General features: G+C 46.4%; 3 protein-coding genes and 3 long non-coding RNA genes across 7 annotated transcripts; 3 read left to right on the top strand and 3 right to left on the bottom strand.

Annotated features, from left to right (window-relative positions):
* Positions 1 to 1987: 1987 nt before the first annotated feature.
* LOC136188134 (uncharacterized) lies at positions 1988 to 2456 on the bottom strand. The gene is made up of 3 exons (XR_010670134.1): positions 2386 to 2456; positions 2221 to 2336; positions 1988 to 2164 (listed from the first exon to the last, which is right to left on the bottom strand). It is a non-coding gene; the product is annotated as an uncharacterized lncRNA (long non-coding RNA).
* A 4285-nt stretch (positions 2457 to 6741) lies between these two features.
* LOC136188152 (uncharacterized) lies at positions 6742 to 7723 on the top strand. Its single transcript, XR_010670147.1, has 5 exons — positions 6742 to 6874; positions 6930 to 7003; positions 7051 to 7147; positions 7200 to 7459; positions 7515 to 7723. It is a non-coding gene; the product is annotated as an uncharacterized lncRNA (long non-coding RNA).
* A 179-nt stretch (positions 7724 to 7902) lies between these two features.
* On the top strand, positions 7903 to 14120 carry LOC136188151 (RNA-binding protein Musashi homolog 1-like). The gene is made up of 15 exons (XM_065975885.1): positions 7903 to 8190; positions 8276 to 8355; positions 8605 to 8694; positions 8757 to 8797; positions 8918 to 8999; positions 11433 to 11520; positions 11654 to 11701; positions 11761 to 11877; positions 11932 to 11980; positions 12023 to 12105; positions 12157 to 12253; positions 12307 to 12399; positions 12456 to 12533; positions 12590 to 12667; positions 12724 to 14120. Exons 3-15 carry the CDS (start codon positions 8666 to 8668, stop codon positions 13002 to 13004), a joined length of 1164 nt encoding a protein of 387 aa, XP_065831957.1. The 5' UTR covers positions 7903 to 8190; positions 8276 to 8355; positions 8605 to 8665; the 3' UTR covers positions 13005 to 14120.
* A 2635-nt stretch (positions 14121 to 16755) lies between these two features.
* On the bottom strand, positions 16756 to 17470 carry LOC136188066 (uncharacterized). 2 transcript variants are annotated; one of them, XR_010670099.1, is made up of 3 exons: positions 17303 to 17470; positions 17046 to 17144; positions 16756 to 16975 (listed from the first exon to the last, which is right to left on the bottom strand). It is a non-coding gene; the product is annotated as an uncharacterized lncRNA (long non-coding RNA). The 2 variants fall into 2 exon arrangements; XR_010670098.1 differs by lacking the exon at positions 16756 to 16975 and having other exon boundaries at positions 16977 to 17144.
* A 189-nt stretch (positions 17471 to 17659) lies between these two features.
* LOC136188418 (spectrin beta chain, non-erythrocytic 1-like) lies at positions 17660 to 23091 on the top strand. Its single transcript, XM_065976160.1, has 26 exons — positions 17660 to 17759; positions 18014 to 18102; positions 18151 to 18221; positions 18281 to 18394; positions 18445 to 18512; positions 18567 to 18638; positions 18696 to 18772; positions 18818 to 18930; positions 18985 to 19163; positions 19219 to 19336; positions 19391 to 19455; positions 19503 to 19677; positions 19727 to 19809; positions 19863 to 20001; positions 20052 to 20485; positions 20622 to 20780; positions 20832 to 20916; positions 20974 to 21084; positions 21145 to 21327; positions 21378 to 21424; positions 21480 to 21666; positions 21716 to 21825; positions 21879 to 21965; positions 22022 to 22336; positions 22419 to 22478; positions 22537 to 23091. Exons 2-16 carry the CDS (start codon positions 18057 to 18059, stop codon positions 20680 to 20682), a joined length of 1815 nt encoding a protein of 604 aa, XP_065832232.1. The 5' UTR covers positions 17660 to 17759; positions 18014 to 18056; the 3' UTR covers positions 20683 to 20780; positions 20832 to 20916; positions 20974 to 21084; positions 21145 to 21327; positions 21378 to 21424; positions 21480 to 21666; positions 21716 to 21825; positions 21879 to 21965; positions 22022 to 22336; positions 22419 to 22478; positions 22537 to 23091.
* On the bottom strand, positions 23071 to 24584 carry LOC136187901 (uncharacterized). The gene is made up of 6 exons (XM_065975616.1): positions 24359 to 24584; positions 24038 to 24320; positions 23681 to 23929; positions 23458 to 23631; positions 23354 to 23407; positions 23071 to 23296 (listed from the first exon to the last, which is right to left on the bottom strand). The coding sequence occupies exons 1-5, from the start codon at positions 24359 to 24361 to the stop codon at positions 23370 to 23372; spliced, it is 747 nt and encodes a 248-aa protein (XP_065831688.1). The 5' UTR covers positions 24362 to 24584; the 3' UTR covers positions 23071 to 23296; positions 23354 to 23369.
* Between the last annotated feature and the right edge of the window lie 29 nt (positions 24585 to 24613).

The raw sequence follows: 24613 nt of genomic DNA, 5'->3' as shown, positions 1-24613 counted from the left end.
ATCACTCCGCCGGGGTGGAGTACAGTATAGGACCCTCTCCACAGACTCACTTACTAGTAGTAGGTGTCACTGATTCCTCAGAAGGTGTGTCTGCTTTCTTGTGCGTCTCAAATTGAATGTGAACCACGCATCGGACTGTTGGAAACTTGCATTGTCTTTGAAGGACAGGGAACGCTGTAATCACTTCCTTTCAATGGCATGCAAAGTATGCGGTGTATCAACGTGCACGCGTGCAGACTCTGCTGATTTCCTCTAGTGCGTTCGATCACCGAAATCAGGAAATGAGAAACATTCTGCACAGGAAAACCGACTAATGAAATAGCTAATTTTGGACTTGCAAAGGATTTCCATACGGCTAGCTGCCTATTGTCTAAACTAGGTGGCGGCCTCAATGCTTTAACCACTGCAAGCCACTATGATTTAGCTGACGACATTCTAGATACCGTCATCATCGTCGTCATCATCTAGAAGACGCCGTTCCCACCGTACAAAAAAAATGCATCTGGCCGATCAATACCAAGCGGGTCAAAAGCGCTTTCTAATACTAAGACGGCATGAAAGCGTTTTGGAAAGCCGAAATATTGAAAGTGCAGCGCTTAAAGTGTATAGGTAAACGCGGAAGAATAGCATGTACTAGGCGAATAATCGCGTGTCGTCAGCGGGACCTAACGACCCCACTTCCTTTCGGAGAGCGTATCACTCAATTATTGCCAATACTAGGTTCGTAAAGGGAACTGAAAGTACATCGCGTTGTATGGGAACGACATCGTCCGTACGAGCGACAAAGCGCAGAAGACTTACCTCCTCCTTTGGCTTCTTGGCAGCTGATGACGCGTCGACCTGATTAGAAAAATAACGTTTAACTTTGATGCGAAATCAGATCTTCACTTCGTCTTTGACAGATGCGTCCATTGCAGCCCTGGCTTTAAGCTGAAAACGCTGTGAGGGCCTCCTTCGTTCTCTCGTGGCTCAAACGACGGCTCAAGCTCCCTTTTCTGACGATTTTCCAAGCGATCGTAGCACAGGTTCGTCGTTCTCCGTTTCAAGCACCTCTCCCTCGTCTCTCGCCCTTTTTCGTTTGCAGGACACAAGCGTGACCTTACGATCAAGCAAGGGATATATCTCGTCAGCGCTCCATCTCTTTTTGTTACCATGCGCTCTCTCGGCGCTTCCCCAGCGCGCAACGCTCGGAGTTCTTACGGAGATTCTAGAAATTGGCCATGCAGGTATTTATGTAATCTATGGAATTTGAATATTTTTTCATTGATTTGTTTTATTGTAGGTCGTTCTTGAAGCGAAGTAGGTGTTTGATGATTTGTTTACATCGGCGGATTGGAACTCACAATTTGAAAAAAATATTGCATCTGGTATTTATTGTGGCTTTCTTTTCATCCGTTCTTTTCCTTTCTTAGCTGAGCACACTTCTGAGAGGCTTTCCGATGTCTTGACTTCATTCACCTCTGGGCCCCGAGGTGACTAAATAAAACGCGGCCCTAACTCTTGAGCCAGAGAGGTGAAACGTGGCTCAAAGGCAGGGGAGCCAAGCCCCTACTCCAGTGGCATGAGTGATAAACTGCCACCCCACTTGGGCAAGACGCGGTGGGTTACAATAGCGGTCCCCCTGGAATCAGGCCGGCAGCACTCATATCCGAGTGCTGCCGGTCCCAGGCGTCCGAGCCGGGAGACTAAACAGGCTCTAACTCCGACGGGGGAGTAGGGAGGTTGACCCCCATCCACCCGAGGGTGGACACACCGAAACTGAAGAGACCTCTGCGCAAAAAATTTTCTCATAGTTCCGGTTTAGTTCCGGGTTTTATTTAATAAAAATTATGATATCTTCTACGTGTGCACAACGTCTGTGTTTGCGACGCGCTATAAAATACGTGCACACGAGACCTCTTGCACGAGAGTCCCGGAGCAGTTTCAAAATCTAATGAGCGGGTCATGCTCAGGACCCTCTGCATGCCACAACTATAATAAAAAATCATCTAAAACGCTAAGCATACCCGGTACAATCCTTCTTCTTTCAAAATTTTTCTGACGTCACAAAGGATCCAATAGGCACAACGCATACGTTTTGGTGCCGTCTGCTGACAGAAGCTTGGCTACGAATCGTAGCCAACGATATTCTCTTCTCCTTCTGAGGATGAAGACGACGACGAGTCTGAGTCTAAGTGAACGATATTATGAGGAAAATGAAACTAGACAATTAAAACAAACCTATTCGCGAGAACGGGTTGAGCGTGTAACTTCGCCCAGCCTCCCCAGTATCAGCAATTCGAAATGCGATCACCTGCCAACGTGGACGTGATGACCAAATGCTGACTAAGTGTTCTCTGCACATATAAAAACGCTAGAGGCGCAACGGACAGTTTGAATGCATACTCTGTTGAGAGGATCACTTGATTCTACTTTCATGGAAGCAGAACCAGCAACCTGCCAACTTTTATTTCAGCCTATAAGGAATGGACTTAATTACACATTTCAATGAGGAGAGTGCACAAAAATTATGACACTATTATTTACATTTGGCGGGGTCCTTAGCGACAATCAGGTCATAACAACCGTTCCTTAATTGAAAAGATTAGGCGCCAGTGCAACTGCAAGTCAATACAATTAATAGAATTAAAGCTCGTCTGATCACGTCACCTTTTGCTGATATTCATATAATAGCGAAAAGCGCTTGGAGCTACGCTGACAAACGATGAATTGAGAAATAAACTTCCGTAGCCGTCTCATTGAACTCTTATGAGCCGTTGTACGAAGCCAGAAAAATTCGATTACTCTAAGAAATTATTTAAAATTTTAATTAGAATGAAAAATTCTAATTGATATTTTCACTTCGTTGGAACTCATTTTCTTTGTCGTCGGGGCGTTGCGAAGCCTTGCAAGTTGCAAAGTGATGTTGGGGTCGTGGACGGTTGAGAAGCTTCGAATGAGCGATCCGGCAGCATCTCAGCGTCGACTCCACCTGCAATGATTTTCGAGTAGTTGAACAAATAGCGATTTATGCGTCTTTACCGTCTCCGGCGTTGTTGATCGCTTCGAAGAAGGAGTCTCCACAAGAGAGGACTCACGTCCACGATCGGTTCTTGCAGATCGATCTTTAGGGCCTGTCCGATAAGACGCAGCTGCGTGGAACTCGTACAAAACGAGGAACGAAGAGAAAGCCAGGAGAACGAAACTTGCTTAGCGCGCTGCACACTGACACCGATGCCGAAAGCACATGCAAAATTTAAATTCCTAACAAACTCAATGCAGAACATACTAAATAGTCAAATGATCTGATAATTTAGCAGTCCTTGTGATTCTTGCAGGTTTGAGCAACAGAATCGAGATCCACTTCCATATTTGACGTCGACGGTACAGGAAGGGAACAAAAGACGTCAAAACCGATTTCCTTTCTTATGAGACAAATAGGACACAGTCGAGAACGGCTGTAATAAGCTTCGGCATCAAAATGATTGCTGCAAAAAGAGTAGAGACGCTGGAGGCCAAACAAGGCAACGGAGGCGAATTCCTTGCTTTGAGCCATCTTCAGTAAGGGCACAACTGTGGCGTGACGATAAGAAAACTCCACGCCAATCAGATCCCCACTTGCCAAGCTCGCAGCCACTCTTTCTCTCGCCACGCAATCAGACGGCCAACTGGACGCCGATTCAACAAGAAGAAGGCATGCCAGATACGAATATGCAACGTGCATACTTTTCTGACGAGGAACGGCTGCGAAGACTGTGTTGAGAACTCGCTTTGAAAACAGCTTAGGTGCCAGCGTGGGACACTCAGCTACAACAGTTAAAGCTTCCAGAGCGGCGACGTATAAAGACGAACCTCTTTCGTCGTCGTGAAGCGAAAACGATTTGAACGCCATCTCCGCCATGGCAACGGCATTTTCGACAGGAAGAACTCCGTCGAAAGCAATCAAGACGTCAGGTAAGCCGGTATACAGCACCGCAAAAGCATTCAGAAGAGATGTGCCTCCTTCGAAGAATAATTCCTGATCGCTCTTATAGTTGGCGCTCTTTTTAATGCAATCAGATGAATGAGACATTATCTGGGAACTGATGTCACTTTTCGATGCTATCTCCTTTCGCTTTGATTGTGATATTGCACTGAATAGTTGTGTTAGGACGGACCACTTGGAAGCGAGCTGTGTGTTCCACTTGAGAGAAAATGCAAGAGTTAGACTTAGAAGCGACGGCCTCTCGACAACGAAAGACGAAAATTTATTCATGAGCACAAGTAAGCTGTCTGCAAACATTTCATTGCTAATATTGACTTTGACGCATTTATGTTGTAGAGCAAAGACAATGGAATTCTCCAGTATTTGCTCCCACGCGTCATTCATGAAGAAGGAATTCGCTCGGGGAAAAAGGCAATCCCATTTGGGAAGTTGGCAAAACAGCGAAGACAACTCCAAAGCAATACTCTCGTCAGTCAGCAGGCGTCTTGACGCTGTGCAGAGCAACTGCATAAGGGGAGCAAGGCCAGACGCGACAAATGCATCATAACTCATCTCCACTGCCTTGGGAAGACTGCACATTGCGTCGCACAAATAGAGAGCGGTTTTGAAAACGTGACTCGGGTGAAACTGTTGCTCACAGCACGAAGCGTTGGGATCCCAAGACGGAAGAGTCATCTTTAGATGAGGACGAGACGTCAATGTATGCATAGGATCATCAACCAATCCGTTACTGCGCACGTATCCAAGAAATCGTAGCTGATCAAGACGATTCGTTTCGAGAAGCAGATCTGTTATGTCGCTCAATGCACAGTTCTGCGACACGTCAATAGAAGTGAGAGACGACGCGCAACGTAAAATATGACGACACGTTAGGTAGAAACGTGGATCGCAAGTTGCGCCAAGCGATAAATCAAAGAGAAACGCAGTCTTCCTCGCGTACGACAGATCAAGAGTCGAAAGACTTTGCTGTTTTTCAAAAAAACGACGAACCATAGAGAGGTCTCCTTTGCCAGATGTCCAATCAGTGGCGCTCATTATCTCAAGCGATTGCAACGACAAATACTTGAGTTGATCCGATGCAAATATATCGGCAGTTGCAAAGACGTCGTACCAAGTGACGTTCGTTCCGGATAGGTCAAGATGCTCCAAGTGACGTAATGACGCAACGGCAGCTCGCAGATGAGTTTCGCTGAGATCCGTTAAGGTTACGTCGAGATACTTCAAATTGGCAAATTGCGGTAGCACGTGCAAACCGATGGCGCCTTTCGCGCGATTTGCGGCGAAGTGCACGAGAGAGTTCCTCGTCGGGGTCCCCGCGAGAATTTCCAGAAAAGGAACGGGCAAATCGCCGAGACACGGGCTCAACGATATGTCGATGCTCTTCACGTACTTCTGCTCGCGAAGATTCTCGACGATCGTCTCTTTATGAACAGACGCGATAGAAGTGAGTGGTAGAGTGTTCAGACGGCATCTTTTCCCGAGAAGGATGTCCAGCATGTTCGCTGTCAGCTTAGCGCGTCGAGCGAGGCCTTCGATCAGCTCGTTCGAGATCGTATAAGGCAAGACGATCGCGCTATTGGCGAGAATGACTTCGGCGACCGACGGCAGTAGCTCGGGTAGAGCATTCGTAACGTCGAGATTAGCGGATAGCGGTGACGTTCGGCAAAGGCATGCGACGGACAAATCGGAGAGCGACAGCAGGCGAACGTCCATCTTGGCCACGTGCAGGACCACGACCACTAGACACGTGACCCTCAGTCATTTAGACACATAATGATTACCAAAGCAATCGAACGTCTATCTTGGCCACGTGCAGGACCACGCGACCACTAGACACGTGACCCTCAGTCATTTAGACACATAATGATTACCAAAGCGATCAAGGGGGGAGTTGGGTCAACGTCAGCGTGACTCGCAGATTTAGTTGAGACGGTACCCCTCATTTTGGCATCTATGATGAACCCTAAGATGTTTCTCTTGAATTTCTTCCTGCAGATATCCTGGAAAGCAGCTAAGCCTGATGATTTTCAAATGCCGACAAACGGGGAGCGTCCCCTTCAAACGAGACAGCCTCGCGAGGAACGTGCAACTGAAGCTGAGAAGAAACGATAATAATAATAGTAATAATAGTAATTACAATAATGGTAATAGGTTTCCCGTTACTGTTCCTTATACCTGTTTACGACAGGCTGCAACTAAATCCCACGGGTATATGGCTACTTCGTCATCCCTGGGCCTCGAAACAGTCACAGCTGATTTCTTCAGAAACTGGAGAATCTGAGATAAGACACAGGTCAATAGACTGAAGGTAATGATGCAGGCAGTACTAAATCACCTTTCGCTTTCCTGAAGATCACTTGGCTGAGAATCAAATTCTACAATCGTTCATATGAGTTAATTTTACAAATTGACCACGTGATCATCTCTGCTGCTGCTGTTCAACGCATAAACGGCATTTCGACTCGGGAGAAGGTAATTTCGAGCGAAGCCTCGTTTTGCAACGATTTCCTCGCCTTTTTGTCCCACACCTGAGAAGGCGCGATAAAAGGCCATAAACCGCGAGAAGAATTGAAGCCAACCGTCAACGTCTTTGACCAGTCGGACTCGAATTCTCGGCTTTCGATTCGGCTTTTGCCTCCAGAGTGTCGATTCCTTCTTTGTTCCCAAGTGCCTTAGCTAGAAGACGCCTGAAATTTAATTCGAAACTCTCTTCGGTACGGAAGCGGTACATTTAGACGAGAAAAAGCTCGACAAAGCATTGCATATCTTCTACGCTACGCGTTCCCGGATAAGGCTAGGGAATTATGCAAAGAACGTTCTAACCTCGGCGGGAGTGCGTTTGCTACGCGATTCTCTTCAGATTCAAAGATCGGTCTAAGACCGAGGATCCTTCAGAAGAGCCTCGTCGAGGTGCAGTTGACATCTCGATCTCTCCATAGCCGCGTTTAGTCAATCGAATATCTAGATAAAGACAAAAATCGCTCGTTTAGTCGAGCCTGCTCCGCTTGTCACGCGGAATTTCAAAACAGAGAGCAGCAGGTTGGCAGAAAAATCAGCGAAACGAGAATGGACACATTTCCTCTCAGGTTCAGCATTACAAACTCGACTGGCATCGTCTGAATATCAAGCGAAAAATTCTCGGCTTGACAGCGGTGGCTGAAGAGGACTTTGAAAAGATTTCCGGTACCTATTTAGAATTTTGACGTCACTTCTATAGTACCCAAAAAATTTTCAGGCGACGTTTCAAGCATATCGGGGGTTCGGGAAGCGAGGGAAGCAGCGATACTGAGTCGGAATCCTTTGGGCAACAGCAATCATCATTCAAAGTGTTTATCGACGAATGTCTCTATAGTAATCATGGGAGAACGCACAGACCGTACTGACGATCGTTCGGGAAAAACACGGAACGACGCGGAAGAAATAATGAATCAGATGAGTAATCCTCTAAGCCCTGCATCGGTCCACCAAATTTTTTAACACATTCTGATTCCTCAGGTTGGAGAAATAAATTAAAGTCGGCAATTTTATTTATTTATTTATTTAATTATAGCTTCAATGGACGCTCGACAAAGTGACGTAGCTGTCGTACGAGATGACGGCTCAGCGAAACGCGGAGTCAGTTTGCTGGCTGCTTTGAGGAATCAGAAGTTAAAGATCATTGCAGTGGACCTATCACCATCATCTAGTGAAAAAGAACAAGGGCAATTTTTGAACAAGCTTCGACAGGGGAGTCACGTGCTCTGTCTCGTCATTGGCCAAAGTCTCATTACCTTAGGTGGTCCTAAAGAAACGTGACCTTTGAGAAAACAAAACACTAATTGTTGATTACACGTGTAAGGTCGAATCCGTGGGCGGTGTCTTTCCAGTCGTTTTCGCGGGCTGGCGCGCGTGCGCCAAGAACGTGACACGTCGCCGTTGGTATAAAAAAATGACTGTCTCCTCCCAAACGTTCTAAAACGACGCGAACGAGCGGCGAACGAGCGTCTCACTCGAACAATGAAAACGGAAAACGAATCGCTCAAATCGGTGGCGACCCGAATCGAAGTCGAGGGTCCGGAAATCGTCGAGGACGTGGTGAAAACGTTCATCGCGTCGAAAATCGACGCGCTCGTCGCGCGAACGTCCGGCGACGATTCGCCGCAGCGACCGAACGAACGAATACAGCAACGTGGGATCTGCGGAAACGCGTAACGACCGGATTCGACGTCATTTTGAGTGGCGGCGACCTAGTCTCGCGTAGCCAGACCCTTCCCCCTTGGTGATATTAACCACCACTGGAGAGAGGTCTGGCCACGCGAGACTAGCGGCGACCCGGAAGAATGCGAACGAGCCCCGCCTACGGTCTGCGGAAAATTGATACTACGAGCCGGCGATCCCGTCTATCAGTGCCGGTATGCCGTATACGAGAAGGGAATGCATCTAATGTGCGAGCTTGTTCCCCCCGCTTTTATTCCCAAATTTGAATGGGTAATCGTTTCTTCTCCCCTCCCCCTGCTTCGGCGGTCCGTGTGTTCTTTTTTTTCCTCCCCGCCATAATTGTAGTCTTACTCGTACTACGGTGCTCTCGGCACGCGCACATTCCAACGGATGTTTAGTCCCGCCTATCGAATTTTCCCTCGATCTAATTTGCCTAACTACAGGTCCCGTACTCGGTCGCAAGACGTCCGACGCTTTTTGCACGTCGTCTCGCTTCGCGCCACGATGACAATGGACCGTGACGAAGAAGAAGGGTAAGAACAACGTTAGAAGACCGATACTATTTATACATCTTGTTTTTCTCGACGACCTATAGGAGAATTTTCGTTGGCGGCCTTAGCTGGGACACGGACGACGGTGAGACGAGGGCGAGCGTGCAGCATCACGCGACGCGGCCGGGGGCGTTGCCCTCGAGAGAGGATCGTCGAGGGGGGAGGAGACGATTTCCGCCTAATTTTTTTCGCTTCGTACGCGCAGATGGCCTGACGAAGTACTTCTCGAAGTTTGGCGAAGTTCTCATCGCCGAAGTCAAGACCGATCCTTCGACTAAGCGGTCCCGGTAAGCGATTTTTATATGGAGGCGTTTAGTCTGGTGGAGGTGGAGGTGGAGTGTAGTCAGGTCACCTGACCCTTGCACGTGACCGTGGCATAGGGTCAGGCCAAACGGGAGGGGGGGATGTGTTGCACCCCGCACTGTGGAGTGCGGCCCAATCACAGGCCGAGTTGTCTGTGACGTAGGGACCAATTAGCTGTTCTAACCGTTTACGCCCTCGAATGTTTTTATACGAGTAGCGATGAGTGATCAAGGTCGATCGCACGCTTATGCCACCCAATCGTACGCGATCGTAAGCGAAAATGTGACGATCGTACGCGAAAGAAAGCAATGTAGTACGCGAAAACGACGAACTCCTCAGCTGCGGAGCTCGTCGCTTCTGCGTACGATCACCTAGACCGCGCCTAGACTTTCCAATTCTCCCCTAGTTGTCTCGCTTTTGGGATCTCGAAGCTATGACGTAGAGCGTCTCTAATAACTTAATTCGTACATACAACAACTTCATGACGAACACTAACAACAGGCTCGAAGCAATCAATCAAAAAATAAAAGCTGTTGTCTGTCGCTACTCTCCTATAAGGGTGTTCTTCGCTGATCTCATGACGTGCATTTTTTCTATTAAATTGGAAAGGGAGCATCGTGCAGTTAGCATCACTTTAAAAAGGCCTGTGGGCAATTGGACACATCCCTGTTTAGGCGACTATTCACGTCTGCTCACTCCGTTTGCGTTCAAACATGTCAAGCAACAGTTTCAAGTGCGCGACAAAGTGATATTTTCTCCGCATGAAGCACAAGGCCAGAAAATGATTTCATCTAAGCGAGGCGATTTTATAACAGACGTGGACGACTGTCCTTGCCATTTTCGCACATCCATGCTGTTGCCATGCCGGCACATATTTGCTGTTAGAGAAGCTGAAGAAATAGACATGTTTTCTTCCGAGCTTTGCGCCCAAAGATGGCACGTCGATTATTTCACGGAAAATCACTACGCTTTCGAGAAAACGGATGGCGGACTAAACTCAACCGAAACCTTTCTTATTGAAATAGAAGACGTGGAACGCGAACGTGGCCGCTCTTTAACAGAGCAAGAAAAGTTTGCCAAAGCGTTGAAAGTAGCACAAGACTCCGCTCGAGTGATGTCTCACATGGGGACAAGGGACTTCGTCTTTAACCTCAAAGCTTTAAAAAAGCAGAACACGCTGCTCTCTAAAGGAAAACGAATCACAGTCGATGAATTCAAAGGTTTTATTCCATACCAAGATTGTAAACTGAAAAGAATGATTTCATTTGTTAGTAGAGTCTGCCCATGGTTGCGATGATGTAGATGATCTATCTGGTTCAGATTCAGATGCAGACGATTCCACATATGTCCAAGATCCTAAACGCAATGGAGATTCAAACGGTAGCAGCTCGCCAATGCAACATGGCGACCATTCGGTAGAACAAGGTATTCATGTTTAGTTTCACATCGTAAATTCATCCAGTTGTCACGTGCATCTTTCTCATTAGGACAGACAGTTACGTTTACGTTGCCTCCTCGAAAGCTGAAGCGTGGCCGGCCAAGGAAGGCTGGCACCACGGTGATTGGAATTCCAAAAGCAAAACTGTGCCGAATGTCAGAGAAACCGGTTCCGTTCATTCATAGGCCAAATTCTGATAAAGAAAAATGTCAGTAATTCATTCGTGGATTTTTACGCTTTCTGGCAACAACTAAAATATGCTTTTCCTAGCTATGTTACTGTGGTTTGTTGAAGAAGAATTGGCGGACAAAGCTATGTTGGAGAAGAAACCGATTGAAGAAGAAGACGTGGAATGTCGCCCTGACAAAGTTCCGTATCAATGTCTTCACGAAGATGTCAATCTCAGCATAATAAAGAAGTATTTCACTAAAGATGCTTGATGGTCGTCGACAACGTCACTGCCAGTTTGGAGAAAAATGCCGAGTGGGTGTGCGAGGTGTGCCAAAGAAAGCTGTCAGATTATAAAAGCATCAACTGCGACGGCTGCCTCTGCTGGATTCATCTGAAGTGCAATGGGCTGGCAAATCCTCCCAAACGAGGCAAAAGATGGTTCTGCAAAAGTTGTCGTAAACCGAGTGCGCGTTACTAAGTGTTACTGACCTGCATGTCACTTTGCTTGTTGCAGTTTTAAAAACAACATTGCAAACGCTTTTCTAAGCATAGATGTATCGTCTAAGTTCGCCGTAAACCGTACTGCGCATGATCACTTTTGTGTCCGTAAGGATAACGGCCTTACGTATCCGTAAGGGCAGCCACTGCGCCCCTCGTCACCTTACTACTACTCCACCGCATTCCCTCTCAAATAAGGAAATCTATCCAACCTACTATTGTTGGGTGGGACTGTTCACTTGTCACTCAGCACCACGCCTCCTCCTCCCCCAGGGCAACTAACACGCCTCCCTTTTTTCGCCCTCCACAGAGGCTTCGGTTTTGTTGCGTTCAGAGACTCGACGGTCGTTAGCAATGTTCTCGCCGACGAATCGTCGCACGTTTTGGACAACAAGCGAGTAAGCGAGAATGAGAGACGAAAAAAACCGCGCGGTGGGCTCGTCGCCCCGCCCCCTTTTCATCCCCGTTTTGCTGCCCCCCGCTTACACAAACAGACAACGCTAAGAGCGATTCTCTTTGTCCTTGCTGTAGATCGATCTGAAAGCGGCCGTCGGTCGGGGAACGAGCAGCGCTTCTAAGGTGAGAAACCGAAAATTCGGGCGGGGGCGGAGATGCATGGGAACGGAGCGTGTCTACAGCCTAAAGCGACGCAGCCGGGCCCGTTCGTCGGGCGAGTGAAGAAAATATTTATCGGCGGACTGGCTAGCTGGACGACGAAGACAGATATTATGGATTACTTTAGCACATACGGAAAGGTTTGCCATAGGAACAGAGGAGGGGGGCGGGGCGGATACCGTGATTATTCATAGGTAGCGGAGATTATACTTATGTTCGATCAAAGCACGCAAAAAATGCGAGGTGGGTGTGATTGTTGGCTTTGTTGACTCCTTTCGGTTCTAGGCTTTGGCTTTGTTACGTTCGATACAGAGGAAACTGTTGATAAAGTAGTTGATGAGAAGTACCATAGAATCAATGGGAAAGCCGTACGCAGTTCGACCACGTGTTTTTTATGGGTACAATAGCCCGTTTCTAAGGTTGAAGCTAAGAAGGCGATACCTCGGCCAGGCCGAGATAACGAAGACGGTACGAGTAAGTTTCTGGGCAAAAGCAGCATTGGTGGAACTAAAGAAGGTATATTATTTAGGTCAATTCGTTCCCTCTTACAGTACTAAATAATTCTCAAGGTCAAATCTTTCCCCCGGCCCTCGTTCCGGGCCACGTGGTTTATGCAGCGGCCCCGCCGGCGCCGCCGCCGCCGCCAGTCTACGTTTCTCCAGGTACAGTATACTGTACACACATAAGCGCAAGTCGACACACTTGTTCTACAATATAGATGTTGTCTACGGGGATTTGCCGAGTGGCCTATCATGTGACTGTAAGACAGCTGGCCCGCCAGTCTACGTTTCTCCAGGTGCAGTATACTGTACACACATAGGCGCAAGTCGACACGCTTGTTCTACAATATAGATGTTGTCTACGGGGATTTGCCGAGTGGCCTATCATGTGACTGTAAGACAGCTGGCCCGCCAGTCTACGTTTCTCCAGGTACAGTATACTGTACACACATAGGCGCAAGTCGACACGCTTGTTCTACAATATAGATGTTGTCTACGGGGGTTTGCCGAGTGGCCTATCATGTGACTGTAAGCTTCAAGTTCTTGGAGCGCCGTTTCCGCCGTCTTCGACGCACGCCGCCGTGGTTCAGCAACAGCAGATGATAATGCCGTCTCCTGGTATGGGTGCTATTGTACAGCGTCAGTCGCAGCCTCTTTCTCCGCTCTTGCATGATCATCATCCTCAAAGTAATGGAGGTACATGTATGCAGCCGCCACACACTACGCAGACAAATAGTGGCGCGTGGTTCGTTTCCCGTCTAAGTTGAAGACGGGGTTCAACTCAGACGGGGTTTGCACATGCATTTGTCACGCATAGTTGCGTGTACAGAGAGCGTGCGTTGTTTTTTTTTCTCTTCGCTTTGATTTATTTTCAGCAAATGTTATGTACTTGTTTTAGGCAGTAGTTTGATTACTGACTGATAGACTTAACTTTTTTCTTTCTTTTGAAAAGACATACAGTACCAATCATATGTATTAGGCCACCCTGGTTTCTTTAGTAATCATTGTCGTAATACGCGCTCATTCATTCAAAAGATACGTAGAAGTCGAACTTCTGTTTGCACTAGTAACAACCTTCTACCTTTGCTCTTCTTTCGTAGAACAAATGTTGCAAGTTTTGTAGCAACTGTGTGGCGTTACAAGAGCAGTACTGTAACCCTGTCTATTTATAGTGCGTTTTGAAAGTTAGGCAAAACTTAGGCAAAATGAATTAATATTTGACTTCCAAAGTTAATAAGCATTAGTTTTATTGCTTGCGAAATTTTTGAGATTGAAACCAACCTAACTAAAGGCAAAAATCAGAAATTTTTAAAGTTTTAATTTTTTGCAAAGCATTAAGAAAATCCTTGTTTTAGAACTATACGTAGAAATTTCTGTTAAAAGCATCAGCAACTTCAGTAAAAGAACTGAAAAGGATGCTTATTTATTCCTCTTTCATCTAATGACAACTTCGATTTCTAAAGCATTAGTTAGACCAGTTTAGAGAATTAAAATGAAAAGGTGGTAAAATGGCGTTATTGCAAACAGAGTAGCTTCCTAGCCCCAAACTGGAGGCATGCGGAAGACAACTTTGCAACATTTGTCATGTTAAACTTTAACCACTTTTCAGTTAATTAAAAAAAATTAACCATAGGAAAATTCATTTTTTACGCAAAAATTGTCCTATGTTCGGTGAAGGGTATTATTCTTAGTGTTATCACTAAAGCGCGTATTGTCTCAATGGAATTGCCACAAATTTGCTACAATTGTTTTCTTTTACAAATTTAAGACTTATCTCTTCTTTTAAAAAGAAGCTTTGCTAAAAGCAAAGAGAGACTTTTTTTATCACGCATCATACAAACTTGACTCTGTATAAGGGTTACTAGGGGTGGCCTGATACTTATGACCGGTACTGTATTTATCTAAGACGAAGCTGGCCACAAACGCTCCTATAGGGCCCCCAATAGCAAAACCGCCGGCTGCGGCACCTACTTTCAACGTCTGAGCCTGTGGAGACTTTTTTCTCCAGTTTGGCATAAATTCACAAAATGCTCGCAATTGTTGTCTATGAGGTCGTAAGGAGGATATTCTTTAGAATGATGTAGATGATGAAAGGCACTCTGAACAACTTTATGTCGAGGTTTGCACGAGTTGTTGTAAGGAACGGTTGAGATTGGTCTACCCAGAGCAAATTCCCCAAGCGAATAATTGCTTCTTCGGCACTGTTACCACAAAAATGAATCACCTTATCATCGCCAACGTAGTAGATTCCGTGGTGAGTTGCAGATATCATTTGTTGTAAAGGAACAGTTAGATGACCTTCCCATATCTCCAAGTTAGTTCTGTTCGGAGGTAAATGTTCCTTTGACAGTCTGGTTTTGATTTTGAGACACGGCTGTGCAGCACACAGTACTTTTTTCATACGGGACATCATTGCGATCGACTTACACCAAAAGCAGCAACGGCTGGGGCAACGGCTGGTCGTGGAGAGCGGCAAACGGCACCATGGCGCTGTTCTTCTGTACTAATGATCCGAACTGGCCGCTGTGGGTCTGTCTGTACGGACTCACGTGCGCCGTCTTCGTTTTTCTCTCCCCACCGGCCAGCAAACCTATCGCCTCGTCAGGAGGAACTATTCCCAATGCACGGCAGTTCGCCTCGTGGACATACTACCTTCACAAACAGGTAAATATCATGGATATGATGACGTATATAGGGATAGTCTTTTGTACCTTCTTTCTAGCCCGTTCACGTTGTCTATACCGATTATCGACCCGTTCCACTGCAGCACTATGTTTATCCGGCAGGCGCGGATGGTCTCTATCTATCTGATTGTCGACGAAAAAGGCGACTTCAAAGAGGAGAAATTTCCGAAGCAATGGGTTTACTGAAGGACGGCGAAGGAAGTAGAGTGCGACGAAAAGGAGGAACGAAAGGTCGGGGGAAGAGTGATAGAACAAGGGAAGAAGTCCTATCCGTTGTAACGTGACATAGGTTCGTCGACCTGCTACAACGTCATCAATTAAGATGATCATGGAAAGAAACATGCAACCGGTCATCGTGTTCAGCTTTAGCAGGCGAGACTGCGAAGCGTACGCTCTGCAGATGTCCAAGCTCGACTTCAACACAGGTTCGGAGTAGTAGAATCCTTCCTTGTTTATATTTTCCCTGCGTGTTCCCGTTTCGGGGTCCCATACGCGTTCGAGGCGATCATTGCGGTCTCGAACGGCCTCTGCTATGTTGTTAGGTTTAGCGCGTGACCCCGTGTAAGGTTTTCTTATCGTTCTCACACGAAAACATCGTTTTTCTGGGGAGGACGTCTTTCTTCTGGATGGAGCTATTCATTTTTTTCTTTCTTTCAGGGGGGAGTTTTTAAGAAGGACAGTTTACGAGCGGGGGAGATGGTTTATTATTCGTTCGAATTCTGTAAGGTGCGTTTTGAGAAGAATGAATAGTATTATATGTAATTACTTATTCTTTTTCTTTCGTTTGTAGGGCTCACTCAGGGGTTCTATCAGATAAGTGTACCATAGTTGTATCGATAATGCAGGGGCTTTGGTTTTTGTGTGTTGTATAGGGGGGGAGATCGAACAGGAAGTGGCACGTGGTATAGATTTGTTTTTAGCTTTTGGAATTATTTCTAATTATTTCTATTTAGGGGAGCTTAATTGGAAGGAAGAGGAGAGGGATAGAAGGAGCGAAGAGGAAGGAAGAAGGATCGAGGAGGAAAGGGTATGGAGTATGAGATATAGATTTATTCTTCACTTTTGGAATTATTTCTAATTATCTCTATTTAGTGGAGCTTAATTGGAAGGAAGAGGAGAGGGAAAGAAGGAGCGAGGAGGGAGGAGGAAGGATCGAGGAGGAGGAGGAGGGACAAGGGAAGGATATGTAATCTAAGGTATAGGTTTATTCTTTGCCTGTTTCTGTTATCCAGGGATACTCGACTGGAGGGGGTGGGGTACTGGGTGGGAGGGCCTAAGCCACAGGGTACAGTAAGGATAGAATTGAGGGTAGGATTAGGATTAGGATTAGGGGGGTAGGATTAGGATTAAGGTTAGAGGTAGGGACAGGGTGGTTAGGGTGGTTAGGGGGGTGGTTAGGGGTAGGATTAGGATTAGGCTCGAATAGTATGGTTCATGGCGATTTGCATCAATGACGAAAATCGACGATCCTTCTTTCATTTCTACCGATAAAACGCGAGCGCCTCGTCGGCGTAGAGTCGACTGGATTTGACACGAGTACCATAGCCATCATGAGTCGCAACGGCTGAGCGAGAAAAGCGCGACGACAGGTGTCTTTCATCGCCGATATCAGCTGACCAGACAAAGGGCCAAAAGAATCCGCAACGGGAGAGGCGAACGCTACTGATGTGGATTCCGCATCAATAACGCTCGCCTCTCCCGTGCGTCGACGATAAAGGCGACAGCCATGAGAGGTTCGTCACGTCGCTCTAACGAGAACAATTCGCAGTGTCAGCCGAGCCGTTTCAGCCGAACGAGAGCGACGTCTCATACGAGAAACCCTTTCGCGCGCGCGCGCGACAGCAGATGTCAACGCGTGTATCGATCATAACGGAAAATATGCGTCTCCCCCTTCAGATCGTTCATCCGAAGACGGAAGAACAGCGCAGTCGGCTCATGGACGTCGTCAAAACGATATTTCTCTTTCGCACGCTCGATTCCGATCTCGACGCCATGTTCGAACACATCATCTTCGTAAGTGGGGGGAGATGGGCTTTCGAGAACGCGTACGCCATCTAACGAGACATTTAAAATCATTTTCTTCTTTCCCTTCGACGTCTAGCAAAAGAAAAACATATACTATACTGTTGCGTTGCGGCAAATGCCGGCGCGTTTGGCGGGTGGAAAGATGCCACGACGGATTCGCACACTTCGTGCCCGCTCCACTTCGGAAGAACCCAAATACTAAGGGGAAAAAACGCTATTCGCATGGGTCGTTAGGCTGCTAATGGGAGGGGCGTTTACAACGAGCTGTAAGTCTCTCCTGTTGTACCCGAGTACTATTGTAAAAGTGTGTTGTTCTGCGTGACTGCGTCGAAGTTGCAGCGAATGTGTCGATTTACCTTTACAGCGAAGTTCATTCCCGCGGTCGACAAGACACTTGACGCGTCGCTGTCCCTGTTGTGAGGACCCGATCGGTCCCGGCTGCTTGTCGAACGGTTCAACCGACGTATCATAACGACGAACGACGATCCGAGGAACTACCAGTCTGCCGTTCCGCTCTAAAAGGATTAATCATACGGGGACACCGTGGCCGTTGATCCGGGCCGTGACATGACTTCACATCTTCTGAGAAGATACTTTCTACAGCTTCGGCTCAGTCGAAAGCGGCGAAAAAGTAAGCGATTTGCTTTAAAAAGAGAGGTGTCGTGCTATTTTTAGTCGTTAGGCTCCTGCAGTTCGATTGCTTCGTCGTTGCACTTGCTTCAGGACTTCGAGCAGCAGCGGCTCAAGCTGCAGACGCAGCGCGTACAAACCCAACAGAAGACATTCTCGAAGTGGATAAACTCCTATCTGCCGGTACGAAGCGCATACGATTTTCGCGAATTTGCGTACGCTGCATGCTAGAAAAGATACACTGTGATTTCTTTATTTTGTACTTTCCTTGTCGTTTTTCCTACGAAACCCGTAGTTTCCGCCGCATGCGTTTTGGCTGTGACGTATGCTCCGAGGCGCGCTTTTGTGAGCGGGCACTCCAGTGCTTAGATCGTTAGTTAGATACGCCATAAGCAATGTTACATTGCCTGATACGGAGAACGCTCTTCCGCCAATAGAAATCCACGGCTTTTTGCTGATTTGCAAGACGGTCGCGTTCTCATGAAACTCCTGGAAAGTATTTCCGGGAAAAAGCTCGGTGCAATGGGTAGGAAACGAAAAATAATTTGGGCGCGAAATAATACGTTGGTTTCAGCTAAAGGAAACTTGAGAATTCGCGAACTTGAAAACGTGCAAAAGGCCTTGGACTTCTTATCTAGTAAAAAGGTGCAAGGATTTTGGAGAATGAAAAGTGGGCGTGGTTAACTTAATGTCTCATACTGTAGGTCAAATTAGAGAGCATCAGGGCGCATAATATTGTTGACGGCAATCAGAGACTGATTCTCGGCTTGCTGTGGACAATAATTTTGCGATTTCAAATTCAGGATATTTCTATAGAGGTACGTTCAGTTTTGAGTAAGGAACGCTAAGATCATCTTACATACACTAGGATGAGTCAAGGGAGATAAAATCAGCAAAAGACGCACTCTTGCTTTGGTGTCAGAGAAAGACTAAAGGGTGAAATCAGAGAATTTTTAATTAGATTAACATTATTATTAACTTTGCTTTTAGGTACACTAATGTAGGTGTGAAGAATTTCACGTGTGATGGATTGGCTTTCTGTGCCATCATCCACAAACACAAGTAGGCCATAAACAAATTGAGATATTCATTATTGGGCCCTGACGTTTTTTACTTCAGACCAGAACTGATTGACTTTGCTTCCTTGAAAAAATCCAATCCTGAGCTTGGAATTCCGAGGCTCCTTGACGCAGAAGGTAAAAAAACGACTCAAATCTTTTTTTTCCTGATATTTCTATTAGACGTAAACGTTCCTCGTTCTGATGATAAATCGATCATGACTTATCTCGTTTCCTACTACAACTATTTCACCAAAATGAAATTTGAAGAGACGGCAGGGCGACGTGTTGCCAAGGTGACTTGTAAAAGCAACTGCATGCACTTGGCGCGAAACTTTCACATTATTCAGGTGATAGGAAAATTGTTGAAGATGCAGGGGGAGTGCGACCGCATGGTCACGAATCTCCTCGCGTGGATTCAAAAAACTATAGTCATATTAGCAGATAGAAAGTTTCCCAATTGTCTAACGGGCGTCCAGGCGCTCGTGACCGACTTCAAACGCTATAGAACAGTGGAAAAGCCGCCCAAGTAAACGCTAGTCATACCAAAAGTAGGGGGCCTCCTTTAGGGAACGTTTTTATAGATACGCGGAAAAGGGCGAATTGAAAGTGCAGTTATTTAACATTCAGACTAATTTAAGAGCGTTGAAGCGGAGGGTTTGGGTTCCCGTTGAAGGCAAACTCATTTCCGACGTGAACAAGGTTTACTTCTTATATTACAACGAGAGAAAATTAATCCTCTCCAATTTCTCTAAGGGATGGGATAGGCTAGAAGTGGCTGAACACGAGAGAGAGCTTGCGTTGCGAGAAGCTCTCCAAAAGTGCGTATTTAGTTATTTTCTGAAAGGTTAATTAATCGATTTTGCAGGCAAGAACAGTTAGAGCAACTCGCCGCTAGATTTGACCGCAAGGCGGCTCTCAGAGAAGCCTGGCTGGTTGACATGAATCAAGTCTTGACTGACATGCGTTACGGCGAGACGGCCAGCTCTGTTGCCGCCTCGCTGAAGCGCCACGAAGCGGTGAACACGGATGTCAGAGCGAGAGTAAGACGCTGCAGATGCGGTGGAGATATAAGAAGGAATTAATACATAGGAAGAGAGAATTGAAGTAGTGGTAAAATTAGCGGATCAGTTGATTGGGGAAGAATATCATCATGCTGCAATAGTCAGAAAGAGGTGTCTATAAACGTCTTTGGATGGTTTCAGTGTTTACCTCTTATCTCCCCTAGACAAAGAGGCATTCAGGAAAAGTGGGAAGCTTTGCTTGCGAAATTGGAACAGGGACGAAAGGTCTTGGCCGGCTACCGCGACTTGATAACAGTTCTTTCCGACGTTGATGATTGCGTTTCGGAAATGGGTCAATTGGAGGTGAGCAGACCAAATCTAGGCGTGACATAAGACGATAGGCGCTGTTCTAGAACCGATTGCGTTCTGAGGACTTTGGCAAGCATTTGACGGGCGTAGAAGACTTGATACAAAAGCATTCTATTGTGGAGTCCGACATTACGGGACAAGGGGAGCGCGTCAAAGCGCTGCAAGCCCAACTGCAGAGATTTGCGGATTCAAAGCAGACTTATTCTGGTCTTGTACGCGAGAGACAGGAGACTCTGTCTTCCGCTAATAAGCGGCTGTGTGTCGCCGCTGAGCAGAGAAAAGCGCGGCTCAACGACTCGTTGAGGCTGCAGCAGTTCTATCGCGACGTTGAGGAGGAGGAAGCGTGGATTAGAGAGAAAGAACAAGTTGCTTCGTCTGTAGATCACGGAAAGGATCTCGTCGGTGTCATGCATTTGATCAAGAAGCACGAAGCTTTAGAAGCGGAATTGCAAGGGCAAGATTCTCATGTAAAGGAGAGGTAAAGCGATAGCAACAAAAACAAATAAAACCGCGTTACTTGCTGAGATAAGGTAGACAAGTGTGTGACAGGTGATCAGCAGTTGCCAAGACTACGCAGACACCTGATTATCAGTCAGTCATTGTTCTCTTTCTAGGCTGTCTGCAAAACAGGAGAAGATCTCAAACGCGGAAGCCACTATGCCTCCAAAGCGATAGCAGCGCGCATTGGCTCTCTAACAGACAAATGGAAAAAGCTTAGAGAACTCTCGGCAGCACGAAAGACTCGCCTAAATGAAGCGTACCAATCCCAACAGGTATATCCAATGTCATTGTCCTCGGTGCATATAGGATACGTGATTGCTTAGTATTACGCCGACGCAAATGACTCCGAATCAAAAGGAGCCCGTCGTCTCTAGCGATGACTACGGCCGCGATTTTGCTACGGCCGAGGTTTGCTTAGAATTTAGAGCGCTTGCATAAGAGATAATGCGAATGGTCGCTGTACAGAATCTACTTCAAAGCCACGAACGCTTGGAGGGGGAGGTAAAGTCGTACGGTGCGGAGATTGATAGGCTGCGACGCTTGGCAAAACAAGTCGCCGAAACAAGCGGAACGACGGTACGTTGATGTTTTTTTTTCCTCGTTGATTTTTTGGTGGTGGAGATTACCGGCTTTCAGCTTCGCGAGCCGACTGGAGATGCCGGAGGCGAGGAAGTAGTCGAAGTGGAGGAAGAATACGAAGTAGAGGAGATGCAGAAATGCGATAAAGTGCAAGAGGTCGTCGAGGAGACGAAAGTGAGCCAGGTAAAGGCAAACTACCCGTACAAAGGACAGCAAGGCATGTCAGCGGCAAAAGGAGAGGTATGGTTCACGTAAACAAAACTAAAGCTATCGCAATTGACTTCCTCAAGATTTTCGTCCTTGTCAAGAAAACGAATAAGGATTGGTGGCAAATTAGGTGTGCAAATCCTTGCGCCTTACTTGGGGTGCTTATTAAACCGCTTTTGTTGTAGAAATAAGAGGGCTATCTTCCCGCCAACTACGTTGCCGAGACAGCACTGCTGGTTCAAAAGAAGACCGTGCAAAGAAAAGTCGTGGAAACTGTTCCCGTGCAAGTCAAGAAGACGAGAACGATGAAGAAGGTTGTTCCTGGTTCCAAACCAAGACTTACTGCTACGAGAACTCTTAAAAGGCTTTCAAGTAAGGAAATAAAGTTTAGGAAGCTGTTCAGTAGCAAGATTTGTGTTAGCTGAACTAAAGCAAGGCCAGAGTCCTTCTAGGCACTTTGATAGCCACAATGTAGCGAGTAGACAACAGGCAATTGACTCTACGTACGACAGGCTTGTTAAACAAGCGGAGGTAGGAGAAAGGGGGCCCTCGTGGGGAGAAACTCTTGTCTAACGAGATTCTAGGTGAGGAGAAAGTATCTTGAAGACGCACTTCGGTTGTTTGAATTGTTTCGCGATTGTGACGAAGTGGAATCTTGGCTAACGGACAAGGTTATTGTCTAGAACATCAGGGAGAGAGAGCCTGCACGTTTAGATTGGTTTTTCAGGAAGTTATTGCTACTAGCGACGACGCAGATGGAAGGGGAAGAGAGCACGTTGAAGCGATGCGAAAGAAATTTGACGTACGAAAGATAACAGCTTTAAAAGTCCCGTTCACAGTCACTCTGGCTGCGTTTACAATTGCGCATCGGACTTGGGGGTAGAGAGGTATTAGAGCGCACTTTTATCTAGACCTTTGAAACGGATTTGGCGACCAACAGTATCAGAGTGATGGAAATCAATAACGTTGCTGATCAAATGGTGAAAGACAGGCATTCGCAGGCGCGAGCGATTCGCCAGAAACAGCAGGAATTAAATCAAAGGCAAATTCTTAATTAACGTGCATTCTTCGAGGATGCACTGCGCGAAAGATGACATATTAATCTTATTTGTATGTATTCCCAGATGGGAAAAATTGCAGAAGTTGAGAGTAGCAAAAGAGCAAACTCTTGAAGTAGCAGAGAGGTATTCAAGTCTAAGAAAAACCCCGACTTCAATAAAAAAGCGAGGCCTTTAATTTTAGTGTGCAGCTTTTCCAGCAAACTTGTGACGAAATGAAGGCGTGGATAAATGAAAAGGACGCCTTCTGATGTCATCTCATTCAAGTGAAGCAGGTATGATTCTCTTTCTCTTTGGCTTTGTCTTTTTTCTCTATGTAGGCTCGTTCATGGATCATACTGACGAGGTGATGAAGAGCTCTCCGATGTCTTCGTTCACCCCTGGGCCCCGGGGTGACTAAACAAAACCGGCCCAACTCTGTTGCCACGAGGTTAAATTGGCTGACCTGCTGTTGGGGGTTATGCAGTCGACCCCTCCCCCTCCAGGACTGCGGTGGGCAAAAAAGTAGTCCCCCTGGAATCAGGCTGCCAGTGCTCACATCCGAGACTGCCCAGTCCCAGGCGTCCGAGCCAAGAGAATAAACGGGCTCTAACTCCGATCGAGGGGAGTATGGAGTGACCCCCACTCTGAAGCCTGCACGGGTTCCCGTAACACGGAGCTCGTGCAGGTGGACAGCGAATGTAAAGAAGGCTGTGCACGATTTTTTTACTTCCGGTTTATTTCCGGGTATATTAAATAAAAGATTTGCAAGCATACGCCAGGACCCCTAATCTAACTACCAACTAATAACTACAGCTAACGCAAATGAAAAAGAAAATAAAACCAGTTCATATCTCGTCTCTTGCTTCTTCATCTGACTGATTTTCTGGACTGTTCAATGACTTGGTAGAGCCGCAGTAGTAGCCATTGATTAGAGAAGCAGATGTGCTGATGAAGTCGGAAAGCTAGGCAGAAATAGTTTATCAGTTCTTCTAGCCTATTCAGGAAGGAATAAGACCTACTTGTTTTCAAGGGACTTCATTTGATTACATAAATCTTGCTTTCTTGCTTTGCTTCTAAGACAAGGAAAATCAGTTTTGAGATCAAAGCATGCAAAAAGCTATACCAGCTTCCAATAGGGATTCCATCCAATCTAGTAACGTCATATTTTGGTCGACGGTAAACCAACGAGTGGCATAGGCGGTTGCAGCTAGCATCAGTGTATCCACACTCTTCCAGCGCATAAATGATCGATGAATACAACTGAACAATTTCAACGTGTTGACGTTCCCTGGACAACCTGTGTTCAAATGTTGAGAAGTAAATTTTGACACTTTGCTGATAGACGCCTCGTCGGTTGGTTCCGTATGAATAACTGAAATCAAATACCTCAATGGCGTCGTCGAGTTCGCTCTTCATGGAGGCCAAGCTGTCTTCCAGTTCTATAATCTTTTCTTTAGCCTCCTCGCGTTCTGCCTCCCTTTGGGAGATCTCCTTAGCTTGCTTGTGCAAGTGGCCTTCAATCACTTCTCGTTTCGTCGACTGGCCGCATGTAGGACAGGGAACCTTAGAATAGTCACACTGCAGCAAATGACTCTCTACAGCAATAAACAAGAAATTAGCGTCATTTGGAACCCCCTTTTTCTAAAACTATGCAACGTCAAAAAAGGAATTTAAAGAGACTTAATTAATTAATTATTTTATACCGAGAGCGTCTCGCTTGACTATTGCCTTGCAGCCGTCGTGTCGCTTGGGACAGTAGATCTCGAGCGCGTTGATCATCTTTTTCAAAGCGACGACTCGCTGCAGCTGATTTTTTGCATTCGATAGCGGCATTCGGGACAAGTGGGAGTTCGCTTCAGCCACGATTTGACGCAGCTCTTGCAGAACGAATGACCGCACGGCCAAGCAGATCGTGCAGCACAAGCTGTCGACGTTCAGGTTCTTCACGTATGCGTAAGACTGACTGTCGTCGCCACGAGCGCTAGCCTAGAGGATAGCGTCATGCAGTCGAGCAGTTTGACTACCATAAGTCGAGAGGGAGTCGCACAAACGATAGAAGAAGAAAGAGAAGAAGGAATATTTGCGGCTTGTAGCGCGCTATGACGAAAGGGCGTGACGATTCAAATACCACAGTACAAAAAATTACAATTAATTAAGTATGTAATTAATTATCCCCTTTGTTTTATTATTCAGAAGGATGTAGCGCGATTATTTGAGAAGACAGTGATCCTACGTTACGCATTAGATAAAGAAAAGAAGAAGACTCTTTGCTACCTTTT

The sequence above is a fragment of the Oscarella lobularis genome, chromosome 6, assembly GCF_947507565.1.
Source record: "Oscarella lobularis chromosome 6, ooOscLobu1.1, whole genome shotgun sequence".
NCBI lineage: Eukaryota > Metazoa > Porifera > Homoscleromorpha > Homosclerophorida > Oscarellidae > Oscarella > Oscarella lobularis.
Note: the sequence above shows the minus strand (reverse complement) of the source record. Positions and strands in the feature narration are given on the sequence as shown.